The 24,006-nt window shown below is 36.1% G+C and overlaps 1 protein-coding gene across 1 annotated transcript; it reads right to left on the bottom strand.

The window, feature by feature from the left end:
- Positions 1 to 13,839: 13,839 nt before the first annotated feature.
- LOC114265462 (alcohol dehydrogenase) lies at positions 13,840 to 22,989 on the bottom strand. The gene is made up of 10 exons (XM_028206286.2): positions 22,456 to 22,989; positions 21,586 to 21,722; positions 21,407 to 21,453; positions 20,983 to 21,308; positions 20,501 to 20,583; positions 20,319 to 20,394; positions 19,828 to 19,889; positions 19,642 to 19,737; positions 19,339 to 19,500; positions 13,840 to 19,240 (listed from the first exon to the last, which is right to left on the bottom strand). The coding sequence occupies exons 1-10, from the start codon at positions 22,490 to 22,492 to the stop codon at positions 19,124 to 19,126; spliced, it is 1,143 nt and encodes a 380-aa protein (XP_028062087.2). The 5' UTR covers positions 22,493 to 22,989; the 3' UTR covers positions 13,840 to 19,123.
- Positions 22,990 to 24,006: the final 1,017 nt, after the last annotated feature.

The raw sequence follows: 24,006 nt of genomic DNA, 5'->3' as shown, positions 1-24,006 counted from the left end.
TATTTGTGCATTCATTGACATTGAATTGTGCAAACTCGGCTTCTTGGCCATCGTGCATTGCAATGCTCGGTTTGTGGCCTGAGAGTCGAGTACCGCACTCCCTTGAGCTTGAGAAATGATAGGGAGGGTGGTTGTGCACACATACCTTGCAAATACACTGTTGTGCCCCTCCTTATTCTCTGTTGCAGCAAAATTGGAGTTTAGCAGAATTTCTGATCGGCAGACCAGTAAAGGTGGTCGACCAACCCCTTTTTCTGGTCTACAGCAAGTTTTTCTGGTCTACAAGTGGTCTACACCACCCTTTTCTGGTTGGCAGTGCACCATGAGGTCCCCTTGTTGGAGAAGAAGCTATCTGGAAGTTTGTGCAATTTGCAGAGATCAAATCAAATGCAAACAGAAGCAATTCTGGGCATAGCAATGGATTTCCGAGTGAGGCGATCGAGCATGCATGCATCCCTCGTCCCGAGGCCTTCTAACTGTTTTGCTTAGCTAAGTTAGCTTAGTCGTTGTTGTAATTGATTAGTTAACGTGTTTACTTAATTCGGTTTGTAACTAATTAGCTTAGATTAGCTAGTTGTTCCAATTTTGTAATATTTAGTTAACTAGGAATAGTTAATTAGTTTTGTTTTGTAATAATTAGTCTAATTAGTTTAATTAGATTAGTTGGTTAGCTTAGCTTAGTTAGCCTAGCTCATTATTCGGACCCTCCGTCGAGAGGGCAAATGTTGTAATAAGTGTGCGTATGTGTGCGAATGTCTTCCAACCTCACGTTTTTCTCCCTTTTATTTACCCGCTTTCAATGGTTAGATTAGGGCACGTGTCAATTAGCATACCTTATGCTTGCATGAGTGTATTCATTCATTTGTCTTGCATGCACCGGGCTCGGCACATTATTCAAACTGCATTGTATTTCAATACCTATTTGAATAAATGTGTCAAATGTCACATTCATATGCCATCTAAGGTAGCCGAGCCCATTTAGTTGCATTTTTGCATGTGCTGCATTAGGCATCTTGTATAGTTAGGATCATGTATGATTTCTAACTAGCTTCTTTTTTGGCTCGGAGTACATTGTGAGTGTTTATGCTTTAGCATCCTTGCATGTGTGTAAGTGACTACCATGATAGCATGCTTGCCATGAGACTATGTGCTTAAGTGTTAAACTGCATGAAAGCCTGTGGATGAAGGCTTCATTACTTGAATTGGGACAATTCATCAAATGTAAGTTTTAAGCCCACTTGATTGTGGCAAATCATGTTTTAAGCCCACTTGAGGATGGCAAATCCGTATTTTAGCCTACTTGAGGGTAGCAACTTCAAACCATTTTCGACAAATAAACATGAGATGTTTTGTTCCAAATCGAGCAATTTAGTCTATACTTGTATTATCATGACCCGAACCCGCCCCTATGGGTTAAGGACATAACCGGCCAGTAATCAAGGGATTACCTACGACCTCAAACCAATTCAGACATAACTCGTCAGAGTAAAGGGGCCAAACGGAAGCAAACTTACAAATTGTCCATAGAGCTGTGCTTACATGGCACATCATAACAGTCCATATACATACACATTAATAACTCACGTCAAAATAAGTAATAACATAAAGTTCTGTACATACAGGATCATTAAGTCTAAGTCGATCAAACCCAAAGTTTATATACAAAAGTAATCCGACGTTTTTGCCAATATAACAAAACCATATCAAAGAGCAAAAGAGGCAAAGACAAGTCTCATGCGTGAGACGTTTGGGCTGACTCTCCAAAAACCTTGATTGTTTCTCACATATTTCACCGAGGCTGGGTTTGGGCATCCCTTGGCTCACCTACATAAACATGAATGAGCGTGAGTGAAAGCCCAGTGAATAATATCAAATAAGGAAGATACATGAACAATATTTGAAGCAGTTACATCAGACGGCCTTAGGCCCAATTCATGTTTCTGTTTAATGTATCACTCGACTAAAGTTCCAGATGTGTCGAACAACCTCGGGCCCAATTAACTCATACCCGACGGCCTTTGGCCCAACCGTTCCTGTCCGACAGCCTTTGGCCCAATCATTCGTGTCAAACGGCCTTTGGCCCATTCATTCACGTCATACGGCCTCTGGCCCATTCATTCACGTCGTACGGCCTCTGGCCCATTCATTCATGTCGTACTGCCTCTGGCCCATTCATTCATATATCAAACTATCATTCATGTCAGACTATCATTCGTATCAGACTATCGTTCGTATCAAACGGCCTTTGGCCCAATCATCCATGTCCAATGGCCTTTGGCCCACCCAATTGTATCCAACGACCTTTGGCCCAATCACATGGCATAACAAATATTTGTCCCCAATTAAATGTAACAAACTTACAAGACTTATATAAAAATAAGCAGTTGGACAAATAACATACTTCAGATATCTTTGTTAAGATATTACTCACAGTGTTCTGCTAGTGGATTCACCCTTGAGCTTGACCCTACACATTACATAACACATATGGGTCACAAACGATTCGATCCGTTCTCAATTCATACATCCCTCTTAGGCTTCTTTCTTATCCTTTTTATTCATTCATAATGCTCAATGCATGCCTAAGAGTACTTAGAAGTGAAAGAGAACGGAAAATGAAATACAGAATATCTTTACAAAATTTCTGAAACAGGGGTCCCCGCTTGAGCGTGGACTTTTCCGCTCAAGCAGACCCATTAGGTCTGCAAAAGTACTGGTTGCCTCATTTTTACGCTCGAGCGTGAAGTCGGACGCTCGAGCTGAAAGTCACTCTACATAGCTCGTCACTCGAGCGTGAACATCCCCGCTCGAGCGGAAATCAATGTTTGCAAAATATTCTGTGAGCTCGTATTTTACGCTCGAGCGGTGGTTCCCCCGCTCGAGCAGACTTCAAAAATTTTGGGTTTTCCAGAACTGTTCTTGAGCTTCAACCAAGCATTCAAGTTGGTATTTCTTGCATTTTACAGCCCTTATTTCTCATATACATATACTAACATGGTACAAACACCAAATTACAACATTATGAAGCTCAAATTCCATGAATCAAACACATGCATGCTCCAAATTATATCAAATTTATTTCCAGCACAACAAATTCATATATTCAACACCCATGCTTCTATGAATTGCACTTGCATGTGGAACATGACTTCTATTCTCAACTTAGATGGTGAAGAGGTGATCAAAAATATGAACTTCAATTAACATCTAGCATGGATTATGCATTTTATGCTCAAACATGCAAATTCATAGCAATTTCCCACATGCATGCATCTATTGACCTCCAATTCACCAAAACCAACTCAATTTCATTATAATTAATCCGATTCATGTTCTTGATCATTATTCAACCTTGAATTCACAAAATTACAAGCTCAAACTCATGAATTTACTCACCTAGGAGCTTTAATCTTCACAAATTCTAGTTGAATCTTGAGTCCAACCTTCCAATTTCACAAACTAGAGCCAAACACACAATTCTCCTTCTTTCTCCCTCTCTAGAGCCGGCCCCTCACTCTCACTAGTGTAATTCAGATTTTGAGTTCAAACAAAAGTGGAGATAAGTATAATGGGGCCTATTTATAGGCTCTCTTAATCAAATTGCTTAATACTAATTAATTGAGCACTATTCCATTAATTTAATCTATTTAATTTGATCCGAATCAATTTCAATTAAATTTCACCGTAGGCTCTAAAAATTACGCTAATCACAATGGCGTAATCAATTTTGGTTTCTATGGCCGATAAGGCCTTCAATTTAAATTTCAAAGTAGATAATCAAACAAATATTCCTATGGTGAACAGATAGAAATTCAAAACCACATATATTCATATAAATGGCACACCAAATCTTATCAAACACATAATCACAATCACAATTAAGATTAATTAGCATAACACGGAACAAGGTTATCACGGTCTTCCCCCCTTTAGGAAGTTTGGTCCTCCAAACTTATTTTACCTTCGTCGGGGAACAAATGTGGATAGCGTAGTCGCACTTCATCCTCTTTTTTCCATGTGGCATCCGTCCCGTAGTGTTTTTTCCATTCCACTTTCACCATTGGGATGGACTTGCTTCTCAATTGTTTCACTTGCTGGTTAACGATTCATTCCTGCCATTCGGCATACTCCATATTTTCATCAAGAGCTACCCGGTGATAATCAATCACGTGAAACGGGTCTCGAAGATAACCCCTCAACATTGACACATGAAACACATTATGGATTTGTTCGAATCCCGATAGCAAAGTGACTCGATAAGCAACTGGACCAAGCCTTTCCAGAATTTGAAACGGCCCGACGTAACGGGGCGACAACTTACCCTTCTTTCCAAACCTGACTTGGCCTTTCATCGGAGTCACACGGATAAATATATGGTCACCAACCTCGTACTCGAGAGGTCTTCTTCGGACATCTACATAATTCTTTTGTCAGTCCTGAGCTGTTTTGAGCCTCTGTTGAATGGTTTTGATCTTCTCAGAGGTGTCTTGCACAATTTCAGGCCAAAGTAAAGCCCCATCCCCGACTTCTGTCCAACAAATTGGTGATCTACACCTTCTACCATACAAAGCCACATATGGTGCCATACCGATGCTGGAGTGGAAGCTGTTATTGTATGCAAACTCTGCTAGTGGCAAATAGTCTTCCCAACTCCCCTGAAAATCTAAGGTACACATTCTCAGCATATCCTCTAACTTCTGTATAGTCCATTCTGATTGCCCATATGTCTGGGGGTGAAATGTGGTACTAAACCTCAGTTTTGTCCCCATAGCTTTCTGCAAACTCTTCCACAATCTAGATACAAATTTTGGATCTCTATCTGACACAATAGATACTGGAACTCCGTGTAAACGGACAATTTCATCAACATATATAGTAGCCAGTCTACAAGCATCAAATGTAGTTCTAACAGGTAGAAAATGTGCAGATTTAGTTAGTCTATCAACTACAACCCAAATAGAATCCATACCTCGAGGAGTCCGAGGTAGACCAACAACAAAATCCATAGTCACATGCTCCCACTTCCATTCAGGAATATAGAGAGGTTGAAGTAGACCGCCTGGTTTCTGATGTTCAGCTTTAACTTGCTGACATTAAAGGCACTTGGACACATATTCTACAATTTCTTTCTTCATTTTAGGCCACCAATAGCTTTGTTTCAAATCCCAATACATTTTATTGTTACCCGAATGCATAGCAAACACTAATTTATGGGCTTCATCTAAAACCCTTTTCTTTAGTTTCGGAATATCTGGGATACACATTCGGTTTCGAAATCTCAACACTTCACCTTCAATGCTGAACTCTGCTTTCGGACTTGCCTCAAATTCATCAATCACTTTCTTGAGGAATTCATCCTCTTTTTGTTTCTGTTTAATCTCATCAATGAATGCTGGTTCAGCTAAAATAGCGGTTATCAATCCGCCCTGTTCACACAACACCACTTCAATCTCAGACTTCTCAAAATCTTGCAAGATCTCTTTCTGTTCAATAAGCAAACAAGTCATACTCCCTATCGACTTTCTGCTTAGGGCATCAGCAACTGTATTAGCTTTCCCGGGGTGATGTTGGATTTCAAGGCCATAATCCTTTATCAATTCAAGCCACCTCCTCTGCCGCATATTGAGCTCTTTCTGTGTAAAGAAGTATTTCAGGCTCTTGTGATCTGTGTAGACTTCACATTTTGCCCCATACAAATAGTGCCGCCAGATTTTCAAAGCAAAAACAACTGCGGCCAGTTCTAAATCATGTGTTGGGTAGTTCTTCTCATGTGGCCTCAACTACCGAGAGGCGTAGGCAATTACCCTTCCGTTCTACATTAGTACACAACCCAAACCTTTATAAGATGCATCACTGAAAATTACAAAGTTTTCCGTACCTGATGGTAGTGTCAAAACTGGTGCAGTGGTCAATCTCGTTTTCAGTTCATGAAAGGCAGTTTCTCTTTCGTCATTGCATTCAAATGGTTGCCCTTTGCGTGTCAGTTGGGTAAGAGGTACAGCTATTTTTGAGAAATCCTTCACAAACCTCCTGTAATACCCAGCCAAGCCCATGAAACTGCGGACCTCTATTACATTTGTCGGTGTAGGCCAATTCACAATCGCCTCTATTTTCTGCGGGTCTACTGATATTCCTTCCTTGTTGATCACATGCCCTAAAAAGATTACTTCATCCAACCAAAATTCACATTTCTTTAGTTTAGCAAATAATTTCTTTTCTCTAAGTGTTTGCAGGACAGTTCTCAAATGATGTTCATATTCAAGTCTATTCTTAGAGTATATCAAAATGTCATCAATAAAAACCACAACAAATTCGTCAAGGTAGGTTTTAAAAATTCGGTTCATTAAGTCCATAAACGCTGCCGGAGCATTAGTTACCCCAAACGGTATAACAAGGAATTTATAGTGGTCATACCTTGTTCGAAACGCGGTTTTCTCAACATCTTCTTCTTTCACTTTCAACTGATGATACCCGGATCTCAAATCAATTTTGGAAAACACTTGTGATCCCTGCAACTGGTCAAACAGGTCATCAATACGGGGTAGGGGATATTTATTCTTTATTGTTACCTTGTTTAATTCTCGATAGTCAATACACAGGCGTAAGGTCCCGTCTTTCTTTTTCACAAATAATACTGGTGCACCCCACGGTGAAGTACTAGGTCGGATAAACCCTTTGTCAAGCAGGTCTTGCTGATGTTCCTTCAGTTCTTTCATTTCAGCAGTAGCCATTCTATAGGGAGTCTTAGAAATAGGCTAGGTGCCTGACATAGTTTCAATCGTAAACTCTATCTCCCTGTCCACCAATTCCTCTGGTAATTCACTTGGAAACACATCTGGAAATTCACTAACAATAGGGACACTACGCAATTCAACATTCACAGATTGTTCCGACAACACATAACACAAGTAACCCTGGCACCATTTTCTGATTAATTTACATGCCTTCATTGCAGATATTAAATAAGGTGGAGGTACTACCCCGTTACCCACAAATACAATTTCTTCATGTTCTGGTGGTCTAAACACAACCCGTCTTGTCACACAATCAATGGTGGCACAATATTTAGTCAACCAATCCATGCCCAGAATTATATCAAAGTGCCTAAAGTTCAAGGGCAACAAATCTACATACAAAATAGCATTCCCAATTCGCATGTTGCAAAAACGATATACAGATTCACACAATACAAATTCCCCAGATGAAGCAGACACGCATAGTAGATATGGCAATAATTCTAAAGGTCTACTCAGTCTAGATACAAATGCATATGTTACGAAAGAGTGCGTTGATCCGGAGTCAATTAACACAAAAGCATCCTGATTACATATAGAAATAGTACCTGAGACAACTGCGTTAGCATTCCGTGTATCGCCCGGAACAAGGGCGAAAACTCTCCCTTGCCTCACGGTATCCCCCATGGTAGTAGATCTCATAGTATTTCCCGACTTCGGGATTGATGCAGTTGAGCTAGCAGCTAGCTTCCCATTCTTCTGGTTACAATCTCTGGCCATATGCCCTTGTTTACCACATTTAAAACAGGCTCCTGACACATGGTAACAAACCCCACGATGCCTTTTACTACAAATATTACACATTGGGGATTATCTCGAGAAGAATTTGAAGTACTTGAGGAGCCCGTATTCTGCTTTTTCAAAAATTTCTTCTTCGAAAAGAAGCCTTGTCTCTTACTGCCTTTCCAGTCTGTTGTTGGTTTAGTTTGTCTAGCTATGTTGGCTTCTGATATTATGGTCCAGTCTAGCACCCCAATATAGGTTTCCAGCTTCAGGACATTTACCCTTTTCTAGAATGTCACTTCGAAGCCCACCTTCAAAATGTCTCGCTTTCTTTTAGTCGGTATCAATCACATGTGGTGCAAACCTGGCCAATTCAGTGAATTTGGCCTCATACTCAGCCACTATCATGCTGTCTTGTTTAAGGTCCATGAACTCTGACACTTTCCTATCACGAACACATTGCGGGAAGTATTTATCATAGAAAACTTCTAGGAATTTCGCTCAGTCAACATCTTTATGATTTTCACGCATTAACATCCACCATCTTCTTGCTTCGTCTTCTAGCATAAAGGTGGCTAGAAGCACTTTCTATGTCTCCGAACAAGGGAACCCCTCAAATAGCTTTTCGATGCCGAGGACCCATGCTTCGACTTTCAACGGATCTAATCCCCTATGGAACTGTGGTGGTTTCATTTTCTTAAACTCTTTGGTGAGAGCTATTATCCGATCGTCATTTTGATTACTTGGCACGGGCGGTGCTAGAGGTGGAGGTTGTGGTTGCTGCCACTGTTGTTTCCACTGTTGTTGTTGCCTCAATGTTTCTGTCATTTCCTGAATCAATCTTTCTATCCTATCTATTCTGGAAGTAGAGGACTCTTCTATCTCATCACCTCTTGTTCTCACCATCTAATTAGACTTGCATTATACTTTATACAAAAGATTCACAGGTATGCATATATTAAAGAGCATACATATTCAAATAATTTACAATGCAAGCAAATCACAAACTTATAGCACATAATTGTTCATATTAAAACATTTAAGCATATTCTCGATACTTTCAAATTCATACTTATCACATGAATGCATCCTAGATCTTTTCTAGACGCTTATTGCTCATTTGGACAAGTGTGTGAGTTAACAACTCGTGCTCTGATACCACTTTGTCATGACCCGAACCCGCCCCTATGGGTTAAGGACATAACCGGCCAGTAATCAAGGGATTACCTACGGCCTCAAACCAATTCAGACATAACTCGTAAGAGTAAAGGGGCCAAACGAAAGCAAACTTACAAATTGTCCATAAAGATGTGCTTACATGGCACATCATAACAGTCCATATACATACACGTTAATAACTCACGTCAAAATAAGTAATAACATAAAGTTCTGTACATACAGGATCATTAAGTCTAAGTCGGTCAAACCCAAAGTTTATATACAAAAGTAATCCGATGTTTTCGGCAATATAACAAAACCATATCAAAGAGCAAAAGAGACGAAGACAAGTCTCGTGCGTGAGACGTTTAGGCTGACTCTCCAAAAACCTTTACTGTTTCTCACATATTTCACCGAGGCTGGGTTTGGGCATCCCTTGGCTCACCTACATAAACATGAATGAGCGTGAGCGAAAGCCCAGTGAATAATATCAAATAAGGAAGATACATGAACAATATTTGAAGCAGTTACATTAGACGGCCTTAGGCCCAATTCATGTTTCTATTTAATGTATCACTTGACTAAAGTTCCAGACGTGTCGAACGACCTCAGGCCCAATTAACTCATACCCGACAACCTTTAGCCCAACCGTTCCTATCCGATGACCTTTGGCCCAATCATTCGTGTCAAACAGCCTTTGGCCCATTCATTCACGTCATACGGCCTCTGGCCCATTCATTCACGTCGTACGGCCTCTGGTCCATTCATTCATGTCGTACTGCCTCTGGCCCATTCATTCATATGTCAGACTATCATTCATGTCAGACTGTCATTCGTATCAGACTATCGTTCGTATCAGACGGCCTTTGGCCCAATCATCCATGTCCAACGGCCTTCGGCCCACCCAATTGTATCCAACGGCCTTTGGCCCAATCACATAGCATAACAAATATTTGTCCCCAATTCAATGTAATAAACTTACAAGACTTATATAAAAATAAGCAGTTGGACAAATAACATACTTCAGATATCTTTGTTAAGATATTACTCACAGTGTTCTGCCGGTGGATTCACTCTTGAGCTTGACCCTACACATTACATAACACATATGGGTCACAAACGATTCGATCCGTTCTCAATTCATACATCCCTCTTAGGCTTCTTTCTTATCCTTTTTATTCATTCATAATGCTCAATGCATGCCTAAGAGTACTTAGAAATGAAAGAAAACGGAAAATGAAACACAGAATATCTTTACAAAATTTCTGAAATAGGGGTCCCCGCTTAAGCGTGGACTTTTCCGCTCGAGCAGACCCATTAGGTCTGCAAAAGTACTGGTTGCCTCATTTTTACGCTCGAGCGTGAAGTCGGACGCTCGAGCTGAAAGTCACTCTACATAGCTCCCCACTCGAGCGTGAACATCCCCGCTCGAGCGGACATCAATGTCAACAAAATATTCTGGGAGCTCGTATTTTACGCTCGAGTGGCGATTCCCCCGCTCGAGCAGACTTCAAAAATTCTGGGTTTTCCAGAACTGTTCTTGAGCTTCAACCAAGCATTCAAGTTGGTATTTCTTGCATTTTACAGCCCTTATTTCTCATATACATATACTAACATGGTACAAACACCAAATTACAACATTATGAAGCTCAAATTCCATGAATCAAACATATGCATGCTCCAAATCATATCAAATTTATTTCCAGCACAACAAATTCATATATTCAACACCCATGCTTCTATGAATTGCACTTGCATGTGGAACATGACTTCTATTCTCAACTTAGATGGTGAAGAGGTGATCAAAAATATGAACTTCAATTAACATCTAGCATGGATTATGCATTTTATGCTCAAACATGCAAATTCATAGCAATTTCCCACATGCATGCATCTATTGACCTCCAATTCACCAAAACCAACTCAATTTCATTATAATCAATCCGATTCATGTTCTTGATCATTATTCAACCTTGAATTCACAAAATTATAAGCTCAAACTCATGAATTTACTCACCTAGGAGCTTTAATCTTCACAAATTCTAGTTGAATCTTGAGTCCAACCTTCCAATTTCACAAACTAGAGCCAAACACACAATTCTCCTTCTTTCTCCCTCTCTAGAGCCGGCCCCTCACTCTCACTAGTGTGTAATTCAGATTTTGAGTTCAAACAAAAGTGGAGATAAGTGTAATGGGGCCTATTTACAGGCTCTCTTAATCAAATTGCTTAATACTAATTAATTGAGCACTATTCCATTAATTTAATCTATTTAATTTGATCCGAATCAATTTTCAATTAAATTTCACCGTAGGCTCTAAAATTACGCTAATCACAATGGCGTAATCAATTTTGGTTTCTAGGGCTGATAAGGCCTTCAATTTAAATTTCAAAGCAGATAATCAAACAGATATTCCTACGGTGAACAGATAGAAATTCAAAACCACATATATTCATATAAATGGCACACCAAATCATATCAAACACATAATCACAATCACAATTAAGATTAATTAGCATAACACGAACAGGGTTATCACATGTATGTCGTGCGCATTATATAGTAAGCTAGCTAATAAACCGGAATAAAAACATATGTGTTTTCAAAAACAACATATCATGTTAGTAGAGGCCGATCCTTTAATCGGGCGAGCTGGGGCGCTCATTTCAGAACCTTCCCCTCTCGTACCCAAGTTCCCAAGCCAAGGCAACTTTGGTGATGACGGACACGTGGCCTTGTGTACGAGTCAGGGTTTCCTAAATTTCCCAAAACAAAATATTTAGGTGGCGACTTTGAAATCTGGCAAAGCAGTCCATGTTTGGCGCTTTCTGATTAAAATCGATTTTCTAAAACCGATTGCCAGATTTGGACTCTTTGGTGATTTATCAGTCTTACATTGCACTTTGTGAGATTAGATTCAGAACCGTGACAGGAGTCCGAACTGTAGTAGCTAAGAACACAATTCGCGCCTTCGCACGCGGAGTGAGTTCGGGCGGTCAATAGCACGCTTAAAATTGCAATACTAACCTTCGAAAGCTAAATAGCCAACAACAGCAGAAACAAAAAGATAAGGCCACCAAACAATCACTTGAGGATGAAACACCATTGGATGAAACACCATTGTGATTTTATATTATAACTAATATCATATAGACCATAACCAATATCATATTAACTCATAACTTAATTATATTTAGTTATTTATATATAACATATTATCTCATAACTACCACATAACTAAATTATTTTAATAATTTAATTTTGAATTGGCAACCTATGTAATCGGTTACCAAAAAGAGGGCAAAGGAAATTAGAGGAGTCCAGGGGTCCCAACATCACACATCTCATAACTACTAGTCACATATCTCATAACCAACACTTTTTTTTCATAACCAACATTACATATCTCATAACCACTAGTCACATATCTCATAACTAACACCATTTTGCTCATAACCACACCACTTTGTTCATAACCAATATCATATATCTCATAACCATTGATCACATATCTCATAACTATTACTTACATGAATCATAACCACATCTCATAACAAACCCCTTTGAGTCATAACTAACATCACATATCTGATAACCACTAGTCACATATCTCATAACTAACAACTCTTTTGCTCATAACTACACTACTTTGATCATAACCAATATCTCATATCTCATAACCACTAACACATATAGCATAACCAAACACCCTTTGACGCCACTTTGCTCATAACCAAAATCACATATCTTATAATCACTAATCAAATATCTCATAACCATTACCCACATATCTCATAACCAACATCACATATATCATAACTACTAATTACATATCTCATAACCACACCACTTTGATCATAACCAACATTACATATCTCATAACCACTAATCACATATCTTATAACCAAACATCCTTTGACTTATAACTACATCACTCTGCTCATAACCAAAATCACATATCTAAAAATCACTAATCATATATCTCATAACATTTACCCACTTATATCATAACCACATCTCATAACCAGCACTATTTGCCTCATAACTAACATCACATATATCATAACCACTAATCATATATATCATAACCATTACTCACATATAGAGATGTAAATTTGGCCCACGAGCTCGCAGCACACCCCAAATCCAGAAATTACTCTCTCTCTCTCTCTCTCTCTCTCTCTCTCTCTCTCTCTCTCTCTCTCTCGTTTGGGCTGAAGAAAGGATCTAGGGATTTGTCAAAAACAATTAATGAAGGAATTTTGATTTTGACAAAATTTGTATGTTTGTTCCAAATTTTTGGAGAAAATGGGACCGAAATTATGTAATAATCATTATAAAAAACAAAATTAAAACATTTATGAATAGAGTCTTATAATAAAATAAATTTATAATTTATAATTTTGTCAATTTGTACTTAATTTTTTTTATTATTTATTTTTAATATAAATCCTTCATCTATTTTTATTAAGTAAAATTAATAAAAAAGACTATTTTGATCATCAACTACAAAATGTATAATCACACCATTAATTGGCGTAATAAAAATATTTAAAATTTTAGAAACCACAAATATCATAATCAAGCCACAAAGTTTTATAATATAAAACACAAAATACATAACGCCATCACAAATTAGCATAACAAAATTGTTTAAAATTATAGAAAATCACAAATGCCGTAACTAATTCCCAAAATTTCGTAACATTAACCAAAAATTATGTAACTATCCACTAATTTGTGTAACAAAAACATCTAAAAATTTTAAAAATCACAAATGTCATAACCAACTCACAAGATTTAATAACATCAACTATAAAATGCGTAACTGCACCACTAATTGCCATAATAAAAATAATCAAAATTTTTACAAATCACAAATGTCATAACCAACCCAAAAAAATTCATAATATCAATCACAAAATGCATAACAACACAACTAATTGATGTAGCAAAAATATCCAAATTTTTTATAAACTACAAATATTGTAATCAAGTGTCACAACCCAAACCTGCCCTTAAAGGTTTAGCGTCGTAACCGGCCAGTAATCCTTGGATTACCAAAGGCCTCTTGACAGAACACCATATAGTAAGGGGCTGCAGAAACAAATATAGAGAATATACAATGTCCATAGAGCTGTGTTAACATATATGAGACGGAAATCTTCAAAACAAACTTGTAAAAATATATATATAACGTCATAAATACATTAATCATGCGTCACTCATTCATAAAAATGAAACCAAAAGGGGACTTAGCCCAGTGTAAAGATAAGAAAACAAGCAAAAACATCTTTAATAAGGTTACAAAACTAAACATCTCAAAAGGAACCTCCCCGGGAGGCACAGAAGGGTGGCTGACAAAAACTGAGACGCTAGGTCCTCAACTCTGAACCTGGTTACGTGCCTGCTCATTTACATACATAAAATAAATAATGAGCTGGAGCCTAGTAAATAATAACAAAGTAAAGGGGTTTTAAATGAATGATGTCCATAATAGCTACCAAAATCAGAGTTCCTAATAGAAGCAGATAGATTCATGTTCTTGTTCAACTACATACAAAAATCAGAGTTCATGCTTCGTTATACATGGTACATCCATTAGCATTAACTTGATTGGTAATTCCATTGGGATCCTCTGGTACAGGGAAAACTTGTAACTTGCTTGAACCACGGTATTGTTACCCCATGGTAAGGACCATGAGATCACGGCATTATTACCCCCGGGCAAGAGCCTTGCTTATAAAGGCACGGTATTGTTACCCCCGGGCTAGGACCTTGTGCTAAGGATGCCACGAATACATTGCAAAAACTTGGACAATCATTCATTGCACAGAATATAACATTTCATAAAACAGATCTTAATTCATATCATTCATAAAATAATTAAAGTTAACCATAGCTTTACTAAGTTATTACTCACAGATGGCTCCACTTGTAGAACAGGCAAATCAAATAACTTGAGGCACGTGACCTACACATACATAGCAGAAACACATAATGAAACACACACTCAGTTGGTACTTAACTTCTTTCGTTTCATTCTTAGTGTGTTTCTAAGTCTTAACCTCTTATTGAGTCTTAATCATGGTCTAGGAGTGCCTAGGATGCAATAAGAATGCTAAAATGCACTTGAACACATTTAACAAAACTTGCTAAAAACAAGGGTCCCGCTCGAGCACAACTTCCCTCGCTCGAGCGGATATGCAAACATGTGAGGGGATGCTCGAGTGCAACTTCCCCCACTCGAGCGGTCCGTAAACTTTGCAAAAGTACTAGTTGTGTGAAATCTCTGCTCGATGGCCACTTGACTCTCGCTCGAGCGTGAGACTCATGCCCTCGCTCGAGCGCAACTCTTGTCGCTCGAGCAGTCTACAAAACATGCAAACTTCTGGGAACATGCATTTCATGCTCGAGCAGACTTAAGGTCGCTCAAGCGGAAGTGCAGAATCTGAAATTTTCATATTGCACTCCCAAGCTCCAAACTCAAATTCCACACCTCAAAACTCATCTTCTTGAACCAAAATTCTAGAAAACATTTAGGAACTTGTAAAATATCATGATTTGAAGATCATGTCATGAAATCAAGGTCCAAAAGCATGTCAATTGTGCAAAATTCAACTTGAAATGTAAGAAATTGATATGAACATGACATGCATATATTCATTTGAGTTCATAGCTTCCAAAACATGATTAAATGAGGTCCAATGGTAAGAAATGTTATGAATTCTTCAAACTATACAAGAATTACAACATGCATGAGAGGAAATCTTTGAAAACAACTTCAAATGTTATGAAATATGCATGCATGTATGGAATGACTTAACTTCCTTAAATTCTAGCTCAATTCCCATATGAATTCACCTAATTCACTTGTTTCCATGCATTAATCAACTACATTACAAGGTCAAAGACTAAAATTCTTACCTAGAGTCTAAATTGCACAAGTGAAGAAGCTTCAATTCCCAAATTCTTTGCAAACCTCCAACAATTCTTAGAAATTCTCCTTTTCCTAGTTTTTTATCTCAATTTCATTCTATCTCTCTCTCCCCTCAAGTTTTGTTTGTGTGTGTGAGCTCAAATGTGTTGAAATGAAGAAAAAGAAAGAGTGGAGGCACATATGGGAGCCTTACATAGGCTTGGTTAATGGCTTAATTAATTTGTTGATCAACTAATCAATTGGACATTAAATTATTCTAATTTAATCGTTCCGAACTAAATTTTAATCAAACCTACCATAAAATTCTAAAAATTCTAATTAATACATAAATCAAGTCAATTTCTGAATCGGATGCCGATAAGGCCTTCAATTCGCAAATCGAAACAAAAATATGAACAGATCTTTCTACATTAAACAGATATAAACACAAATAAGGTAACATATGATGCAAAATTTCACTTTAATTACTTATTAGGCATAATTAAGCATAAATTAACGTTAATCAAGGGTTGGGATTGTTACATCAAGCAACAAAGTTTCATAACAATTATCATAAAATGACTAAACAAATCACTAAAAATCTTAGAATCACCAATCGGGATCTCTCATAATACAGAGAAAACAAAATGTAATGACAATCATCAAATAATTTAATCAACGACTTAAAGCCATGGAACAGAAAATGAGAGTTAGAGAAGATTAGCTAGTAAAGCGAGAAGAAATGGAATATGAGAAAGAGAGACTGAATGGGCTTATCGCCTGTGAAAATGATGTCAAAGGTGTTATCGTTTCCGATAAGGAAAATCGAAGATATCTACAATGACAGTAAAGAATGAGAGAGATACTTGAGGGATGAAGAGGACTGAGATAGCAGAACAGTACAACAAAATGCGTAATATTTATTTTTCAACAGTTCTATAACACATGTACCAATTGATGATAACAAAACGTTTCATATCATAACTACGGCCAAAGGTTTGTGTATGTATGACATATTAATGTGAAAGAGCTAGAGATTCGAGATAGATGCGTTTACTAGATAGAGACATATTGCCAGAATGAATAGTGTTGAAATAAACAAAGAGAGTAGTGATGAGTTCAAGGATCTATTCCAAAGACACAAGAGTAGAGAGAAGAAGAATCCAGTGAGGAAGAACTATCAACAATGATTGTTCGATAATTTGAGCAAAATAAAGAAGTCTGAGTAAGAAATAGAGAGAGCTCAGGCACAATTAGGACAAATCAAGGGAAAGAAAATAGAGTAAAAAAAAGACAAAGAAAAGTTGGGGAAAAAAATTTAGAAGAAAATTTATTTAGTAGAACAAAATAAAATCACGTTGTAAATTTTTTTTCAACATATTTTTTATTAAAATTTAGTTAAATTATATATATATATATATATATATATATATATATATGTGTTTATAAGTGTATATAGATATTTTAAAAAGTTACTAGTTCTATTATATTGAATAAAGATACTATGACTAAAAATATATCTAAAATAGAGATAGGTGATCAATTGCAATTGTCATTTAGAGATGACACTTCAAAATTAATTGAGAGTTAAGAGTTCAGAGATAATGAGAGTTTGAGAGATAGATTTGTTTATGAGAAATAAAATGGGTGAGGGATGGTATTTATAGAACTTGGGAGGGAAGGGTTAATTTATATATATATATATATATAAATAAAATTGGTTGTTGGTGAAATTAACGATTATATAACTGTTTCAAATTTTTTTTAAAAGAAATATTGACCGTTGCACTAACAGGAAAGCAGAGAGCCGTTGGGGTTGGGTCGGGCCCAATGGGGAAAAAAAATTTGGGACGAGCTCATAAGATAGGTCACACTTCATAACACACCAGAGTCGGACCGGGCTCTAAAACACATAACCCAGGGTCTTAGGTTGGGCTTAGGCTTAGGCTTAGGCCTGGTTGGGCCCATCCAGGGCGCAACTGGACTTGGGGTGTGCTGCGAGCTCATAGGCCAAATTTACACTCCTATATGTGGGTAGTAGTTATGAGACATGTGATTAGTGGTTATGATGTATGTGATGTTAGTTATGAGGCAAATGGTTTTGATTATGAGATGTGGTTATGACATAAGTGGATAAAAGTTATGAGATATATAATTAGTGATTATTAGATATGTGATTTTGGTTATGAGTAAAGTGGTGTAGTTATAAGTCAAAAGGTGTTTGGTTATGAGATATATGATTAGTGATTATGAGATATGTAATGTTGGTTATGATCAAAGTGGTGTGATTATGAGATATGTGATTAGTAGTTATGATATATGCGATGGTGGTTATAAGATATGTAGGTAATGGTTATGAAGTATTTAATTAGTTATAAAATATGTGATTTTGGTTATGATCAAAGTGGTGTCAAAGGGTGTTTGGTTATACTATATGTGTTAATTGTTATAAGATATAAGATATTGGCTATGATCAAAGTGGTGTGATTATAAGCAAAAGGGTTGTTAGTTATGAAATCTATGATGTTGGTTATGATTTAAAGGGATTAGTTATGAGACGTGGTTATGATTCATGTGAGTAATAATTATGAGATATGTGATCAATATTGATTATGATCAAAGTGTTGTGATTATGAACAAAAGGGTGTTAGTTATGAGATATGTGACTAGTGGTTATGAAATATGTGATGTTGGTTAAAAAAAAAATATTGGTTATGAAATATGTAACAAGTAGTTATGAGATATGTGATGTTATTTATGACTCAAAGGAGTTAGTTATAAGATGTGTGATTGCGATTATAAAATATGTGATATTAGTCATGAACAAAATAATATTTGGTTATGAGATGTTATAACTTAAGCTATGATCAATTTGATTATAATTATGAAGAAATGTGATTTTAATTCATAACTATAAAAAAATAACCAGTTTAGCAAGTCATTTTTAATGATGTGATTTAATTTTAATTATTAATTTTTTATATACCATACATTTTTTAACAAAATATACTATAGACTTCCCCACACATGAGGGAATGATCATTTATTTGGTTTAATTTTTAATTGGTTTTCTTAATTAATTTTTGAATGTTTTTTGAAAATTTTTAATCAACATTTATTTTTTTTATTCGTCAGAAATGGGTTTAAATTTTGTCGAAACAAAAACAAAGTAAAAAAATCCATTCTATTTTACATATTGAAAAGCATATGGCCAAAACCACAAAATTCATTATGTAAGCCAGCCAATGGGTAACAAAAACACCAGTAATAAGTAATACTATAAAACCGAATGAATTATCAACTACTCACACAATAGAGATACACACATTAGAGCGAAAAACAAGAACAGATTTCTGGTGCTTTTTTTCTCCAAAATGAAAACTCGATATGAAAAACTTGTTTGTTACATATATATATATATATTTATTTATATATGCACAAACAGCTAATGGACGACAACATTTTATTAATATTTCACAAATGATCGATGCAAAGTCCACTTCATCCGATGGTAAGGATTTCATACTTTTCTATTCCTCCATTTTGATGATGCATCGAATGCCTTCCCCCTTTAGCATGTAATCGAAGGCCTTGTTGATCTCCGAGAACGGGACTTGATGAGTGATGAACTTTTCGACTTCAAGTTCCTGCAAAGTTGGATTTAGGCGAATAAGAGTTACCAAACATTTCGAGCTTTTCATATGCATAGCATACAGATTTGCAAAGTGTGGATTCACAAACTCACCTTGTTCATGTATTTTTCAACAACAGCGGGAATGTCAGACCGGGGTTTGTAGTTTCCGAAGAAGGTGCCCTTTAGTGTCCTCTCATTTAGAAAATTCACAGGGTGCGTCTTGAATACTGCATCTTTGTGAGGGACTCCCACAAGAACAGCAACACCCCAGCCCTGCAATGGCAAGGTTATAGTCTATCAGCATTCAAAATGATTTACATACATGTATATGTTGTAGTCTAGAACTCCACTTTGTTGTCAAATGAGAAAGGAAAAAACCGATAATGAAAGTGATGGAAAGTAGGGGAAACATACATCATGGACACATTCAAATGCCGAGATCATGGCCTCAGTGTTTCCAGTGCATTCGACGCTTCTGTCCACTCCTCCGTTGGTCATCTCAGCAATCACCTGAAGAGCAAGTCGAGAAAAAATTTGATCAAATACTTGAAGATGAAAGGGGAGGTTTTACCAGTGCAAATAAGAAGTGTAGAACTGTACCTCTTGAATTGGTTTTTTGTGGTCTTTGGGGTTCACAAACTCTGTCACGCCAAACTTCTTTGCTGTTTATCACACGCACACACAGAATATTAGAAATGAAGGTCCATTGTGTGTTCTAACTAGAATGTGAGTCACAATGTAGCTTATGTTGCAAAAATAGCTTCCACCAAGAATTTAGATGCAGTTGGCCATCAAAATCAGCAAATCCTTTCCTGTTCGGTGGTGTTCTCATTGTTTTGATATAGTTTATGTTTTTGTGCGAAAACTATTTTCTAAAATTTGAAAACTACTTTTTTTTTGTATTTTCTAGAAAATGGGTTGTTTTTAGAAATAAAACAATGAAAACTAGTCATTTTCATGTTATTCTCATATTTCGAAATTTTGAAAACAACTTTATGCTGCACAGACACTGTAGTCAGTTTTATGAAAGTAAAATTTGTATCAAACATTGCAAATATAATGCTTGCTAGTCCCTTTATGTGATCACCTACCTTGTTCAAATCTGTCAGGAATCAAATCCACACCGATAATCCTCGAAGCACCAGACACTCTGGCCCCTTCTGCAGCCTAATTACACAAAATTACCATCAAATATAAGATTGATCAGATACATTTGGCTAACAGAGACAATAATCATATTCATAAGGCAATTAGGGGGGGGGGGGGAACTCACAGCTAGGCCTACAGCTCCCAATCCGAAGACGGCCACAGTTGAGCCCTTTTTTGGCTTGGCAACATTCACAGTGGCACCAAATCCTACCCAAAACAAAATCCCACAAATTTGTTCATTAGAACAGTAAGAATTTAAAATGATTGACTTTGCAATCAGTTGTTAGAATCAGTATTGAAAATTTTGAAAGCCTTGCTTTTGGATGATCATGGTATCCAAAAAATCGAAATCCTTCATCAATGTAGGAACAATATCACCATTTTGGTTCAAACAGACACCAAATTGGGTGTTTGACTTATTCCCATGGATTCTTATTTCTCAACAATATTTTACGATCAAGAAAATAGACTGAATCCCGTGAAATCATTTCATAGCAGTTCGTTGATATCTTATTCTTATAAAGCAAATTGGTGGTTTTAGCCAAAACTCAAAAGGGATTTGACATTAAAATTAGATTGCCATTGTTTTTTTTTTTTTTTTTGTACCTGTGGAGATTCCACAACTTAAAACACAAACTTTGTCGAGAGGAGCGAGGGGGTTAATCTTGGCAAGACAACCGACGTGGACAACCGTATACTCGCTGAAGGTGGATGTTCCAACAAAATGGAAAATTGCTTTGCCCTTGATTGAGAATCTTGATTTTTGATCGTGGATCATCACTCCCCTGTCTGTGTTGATCCTCAGGAGATCACACATGTTGCTTTCTTCGGATTTACAGTGAGCGCATTCTTTGCATTCCCCTGTAAAGACTGGAAGGACATGATCGCCCGGTGCAAGATCAGTCACTCCCTCTCCAACACTCTCCACAATCCTACAAATCCACCAAAATCAACAAAATTCATATTTTCAATCCATAATTAGAAAACCCATTTCATTTTAGACATCAAAAATTAACAACAGACAACTTACCCTCCTGCCTCGTGGCCGAGGATTCGAGGAAACACAGGGTTTTGGCCCTGCAAGATTGAAAAGAAAGAACCAATTTGGGTGTCACCATGGTGGCTTGAATTAATTGAAATTAATGAGGAAACCTTAGGAATACTACACTATACTATATACTATACTATGTAAAGTGAAAAATGAGTTACCTTGGCTTCCCAGAAGTAAACATCAGTGTGGCAGAGAGAGGTATAGAGGATCTTCACACGAACCTCCATCTTCTGCGGTGGCGCCACCTCCACTTCTTCTATCACCAGTGGCTTCCCTGCTTTCCATGCCACAGCAGCTGCCACCAAAAATTGAAGAAATATTTTTTAACCAATCAATTTCATATATCCCACATGAATAAAAGCAGAAACAATCTGCTTTTTCTTTTTCTTGTTTTTTTTTTTAAAAAAAAAATTGGGAACACAAAATAAAAACTTGTTTGACGGACTATTTCCGAAAATTCGAGGGGAAAAAAAAAATTTTGATTCCAAAGACTGTAATGCTCCACAATACAAAACTAAAACAAGTTGAATAATAGCAGAGCATAAGATCAATCAATAAGCAAGAGTCCCATAAAAAAAACACACTACTTTATTTATTTTTTTTTGCCGATCATAAAAAAGGAGTCATGTTTGGACAACGTATTACAGTTATTTACGAAAAAAAAAAAAAAAACCCAGAAAAGTGAACAAAAGCATTTTTATTTCTCTACATAATTTTTTTGCCCTCAAATCTCTAATCTAAACACACCCTAAACGTAGTTTTCAATGACCCCAATTGATTTATAATAAGGTTGTGTTCAGATCTAAGAAATTCATAATTGAAAGACAGTTTACACGAAAGCTCTCCCATATTTTCTATTCAATTTCAAAAAAAAGAAATGAGATCATTGAACTCCTATGTGATTCAATCCCCCCGAAAGATTTAGAATAAATAAACCAATAAAATAATTTGATATGGTTTTTTGTTTTTTGTTTTCATTTTCTGAAATTGTTTCCAAAAACAGTTTTAAAAAATGTTTGAAAACAAACCTTTGCAACGAATGACTTGACCAACTGTGCTTGACATCTTTTCTTCTTCACTGAAAATACCGAGAGACAAATATCTGATACTGAGAGACTTTTTAAGGCTTTCGGTATGATTATAAAACTCTCCTCTATGGATTGGTTTGTTTGAGATGGCAAAGGCTTTGTGGGTTATTTATAGTGTGAGTGGAAGAAAGAAAATGAGGAAGAGAGGTCCATCATATAATAATAAATAATGCTATATATTAATAGATAGTTGTGACGCTATTTTAAAAGTTATTTATATAATAAATAAAGTCGGTAATAATGATATAATATTAATTAATACATTAATATTTATATTAATTAGTATATATAGTATCATCGTATAATAATAGTAAATTAATAATAATTGCACTTTATAAGAATGTTAGGTTTGGTATTCTCTCAAAAATTAATAAGTCATCATTTTATTTAAATTACATCATTTTATTTAAATCAAATTACTTCTTTATCAAATCATTTCAAATTCAACTAATATTTTATAAAAAATCAAAAATATATTCATTTATAACATTCAAAACAATCCCTAATATTTTTTTAAAGTGAGTTTACCTAGACAGTTGTGTGTTTGGCCTATCATAGTGAACTTTAAATCGACATCAATCATTATACCATGTTGGCAAAGTAAAATACAATAGGCGATGCCAAAACCATTGACGGGTTTCGGTGGATGGTATTTTCAGACAAAGGGTTTCACTGTTGTTGTTGGTTTCACTTTTTCTTTACTATAATGTTTGTTTCCGGTTCGGAAAATGAGTGGGAGTACTAATTAGTACTACCACTAATGATGTGGCAGCTGTTCTCACCATAAATAATTTGATATTTTGATTTTGGTGTTATATTTTTTTTCTTTTTTTATTGAGTGTCATGTCATTAGTGGTCTTTTTAGAGTTCTAAAATTAGTGGTTTCTATCATTATTGTTCATTATGTGAATTGAAACGTATTCTTGAATTTGTGAAATTTATTATGAATTTTAGGCTTCGTTTGACCGGAGTTAAACAGGATTTTTTTTGATTATTTTAATCACAAAAAATAAAATAAGTTATTTTAGTCACAAAAAATAAAATATCACATCTAATTCATAATTATTACATTCTTCTCTCACAAAAAAAGTCAAAAAGTCAAAAAGCCATCCTCAAACTAAACTTTTTAGCCCAGGCTAAAATAGCCAAAAAAGTTAAAAAGACAAAAAGCCAACCCACTTCCCAAACGGAAGCTTATTTTGTTAATTTAAATAGTTTAACATGTAAAGGGTTTGTTTGGAAAATGAGTTAGTTTTTTAATTTTTTAATTATTCTAGTCTGGGGTTAAAAAATCTCGTTTAGAAATGACTTTTTAACTTTTTTGACATTTTGTGAGAAAAATAATGTAATGATTATGAGTTGAATGTGATATTTGGTCTTATTAGGCTAAAAAATTTATTTTGTTTTTTTTTTACTATTTTAGCCAAAAAAGCCCCAAGATGGACTTCCCAAAAAGAGGTAGAGTTTATCGAGTAATTTATGTCTATAAAA

This window comes from Camellia sinensis, chromosome 6, assembly GCF_055761805.1.
Source record: "Camellia sinensis isolate YWXY chromosome 6, ASM5576180v1, whole genome shotgun sequence".
Taxonomy (NCBI): domain Eukaryota; kingdom Viridiplantae; phylum Streptophyta; class Magnoliopsida; order Ericales; family Theaceae; genus Camellia; species Camellia sinensis.
Note: the sequence above shows the minus strand (reverse complement) of the source record. Positions and strands in the feature narration are given on the sequence as shown.

Coding starts and splice junctions, on each gene's coding strand:
- LOC114265462 (XM_028206286.2), bottom strand. CDS start 22,492: ATGTCAAGCACAGTTGGTCAAGTCATTCGTTGCAAAG. Junction 19,738..19,827: donor ACAAAAAACCAATTCAAGAG/GTACAGTTCTAC, acceptor CTTGCTCTTCAG/GTGATTGCTGAGATGACCAA. Junction 19,501..19,641: donor CATTTGAATGTGTCCATGAT/GTATGTTTCCCC, acceptor TTGCCATTGCAG/GGCTGGGGTGTTGCTGTTCT.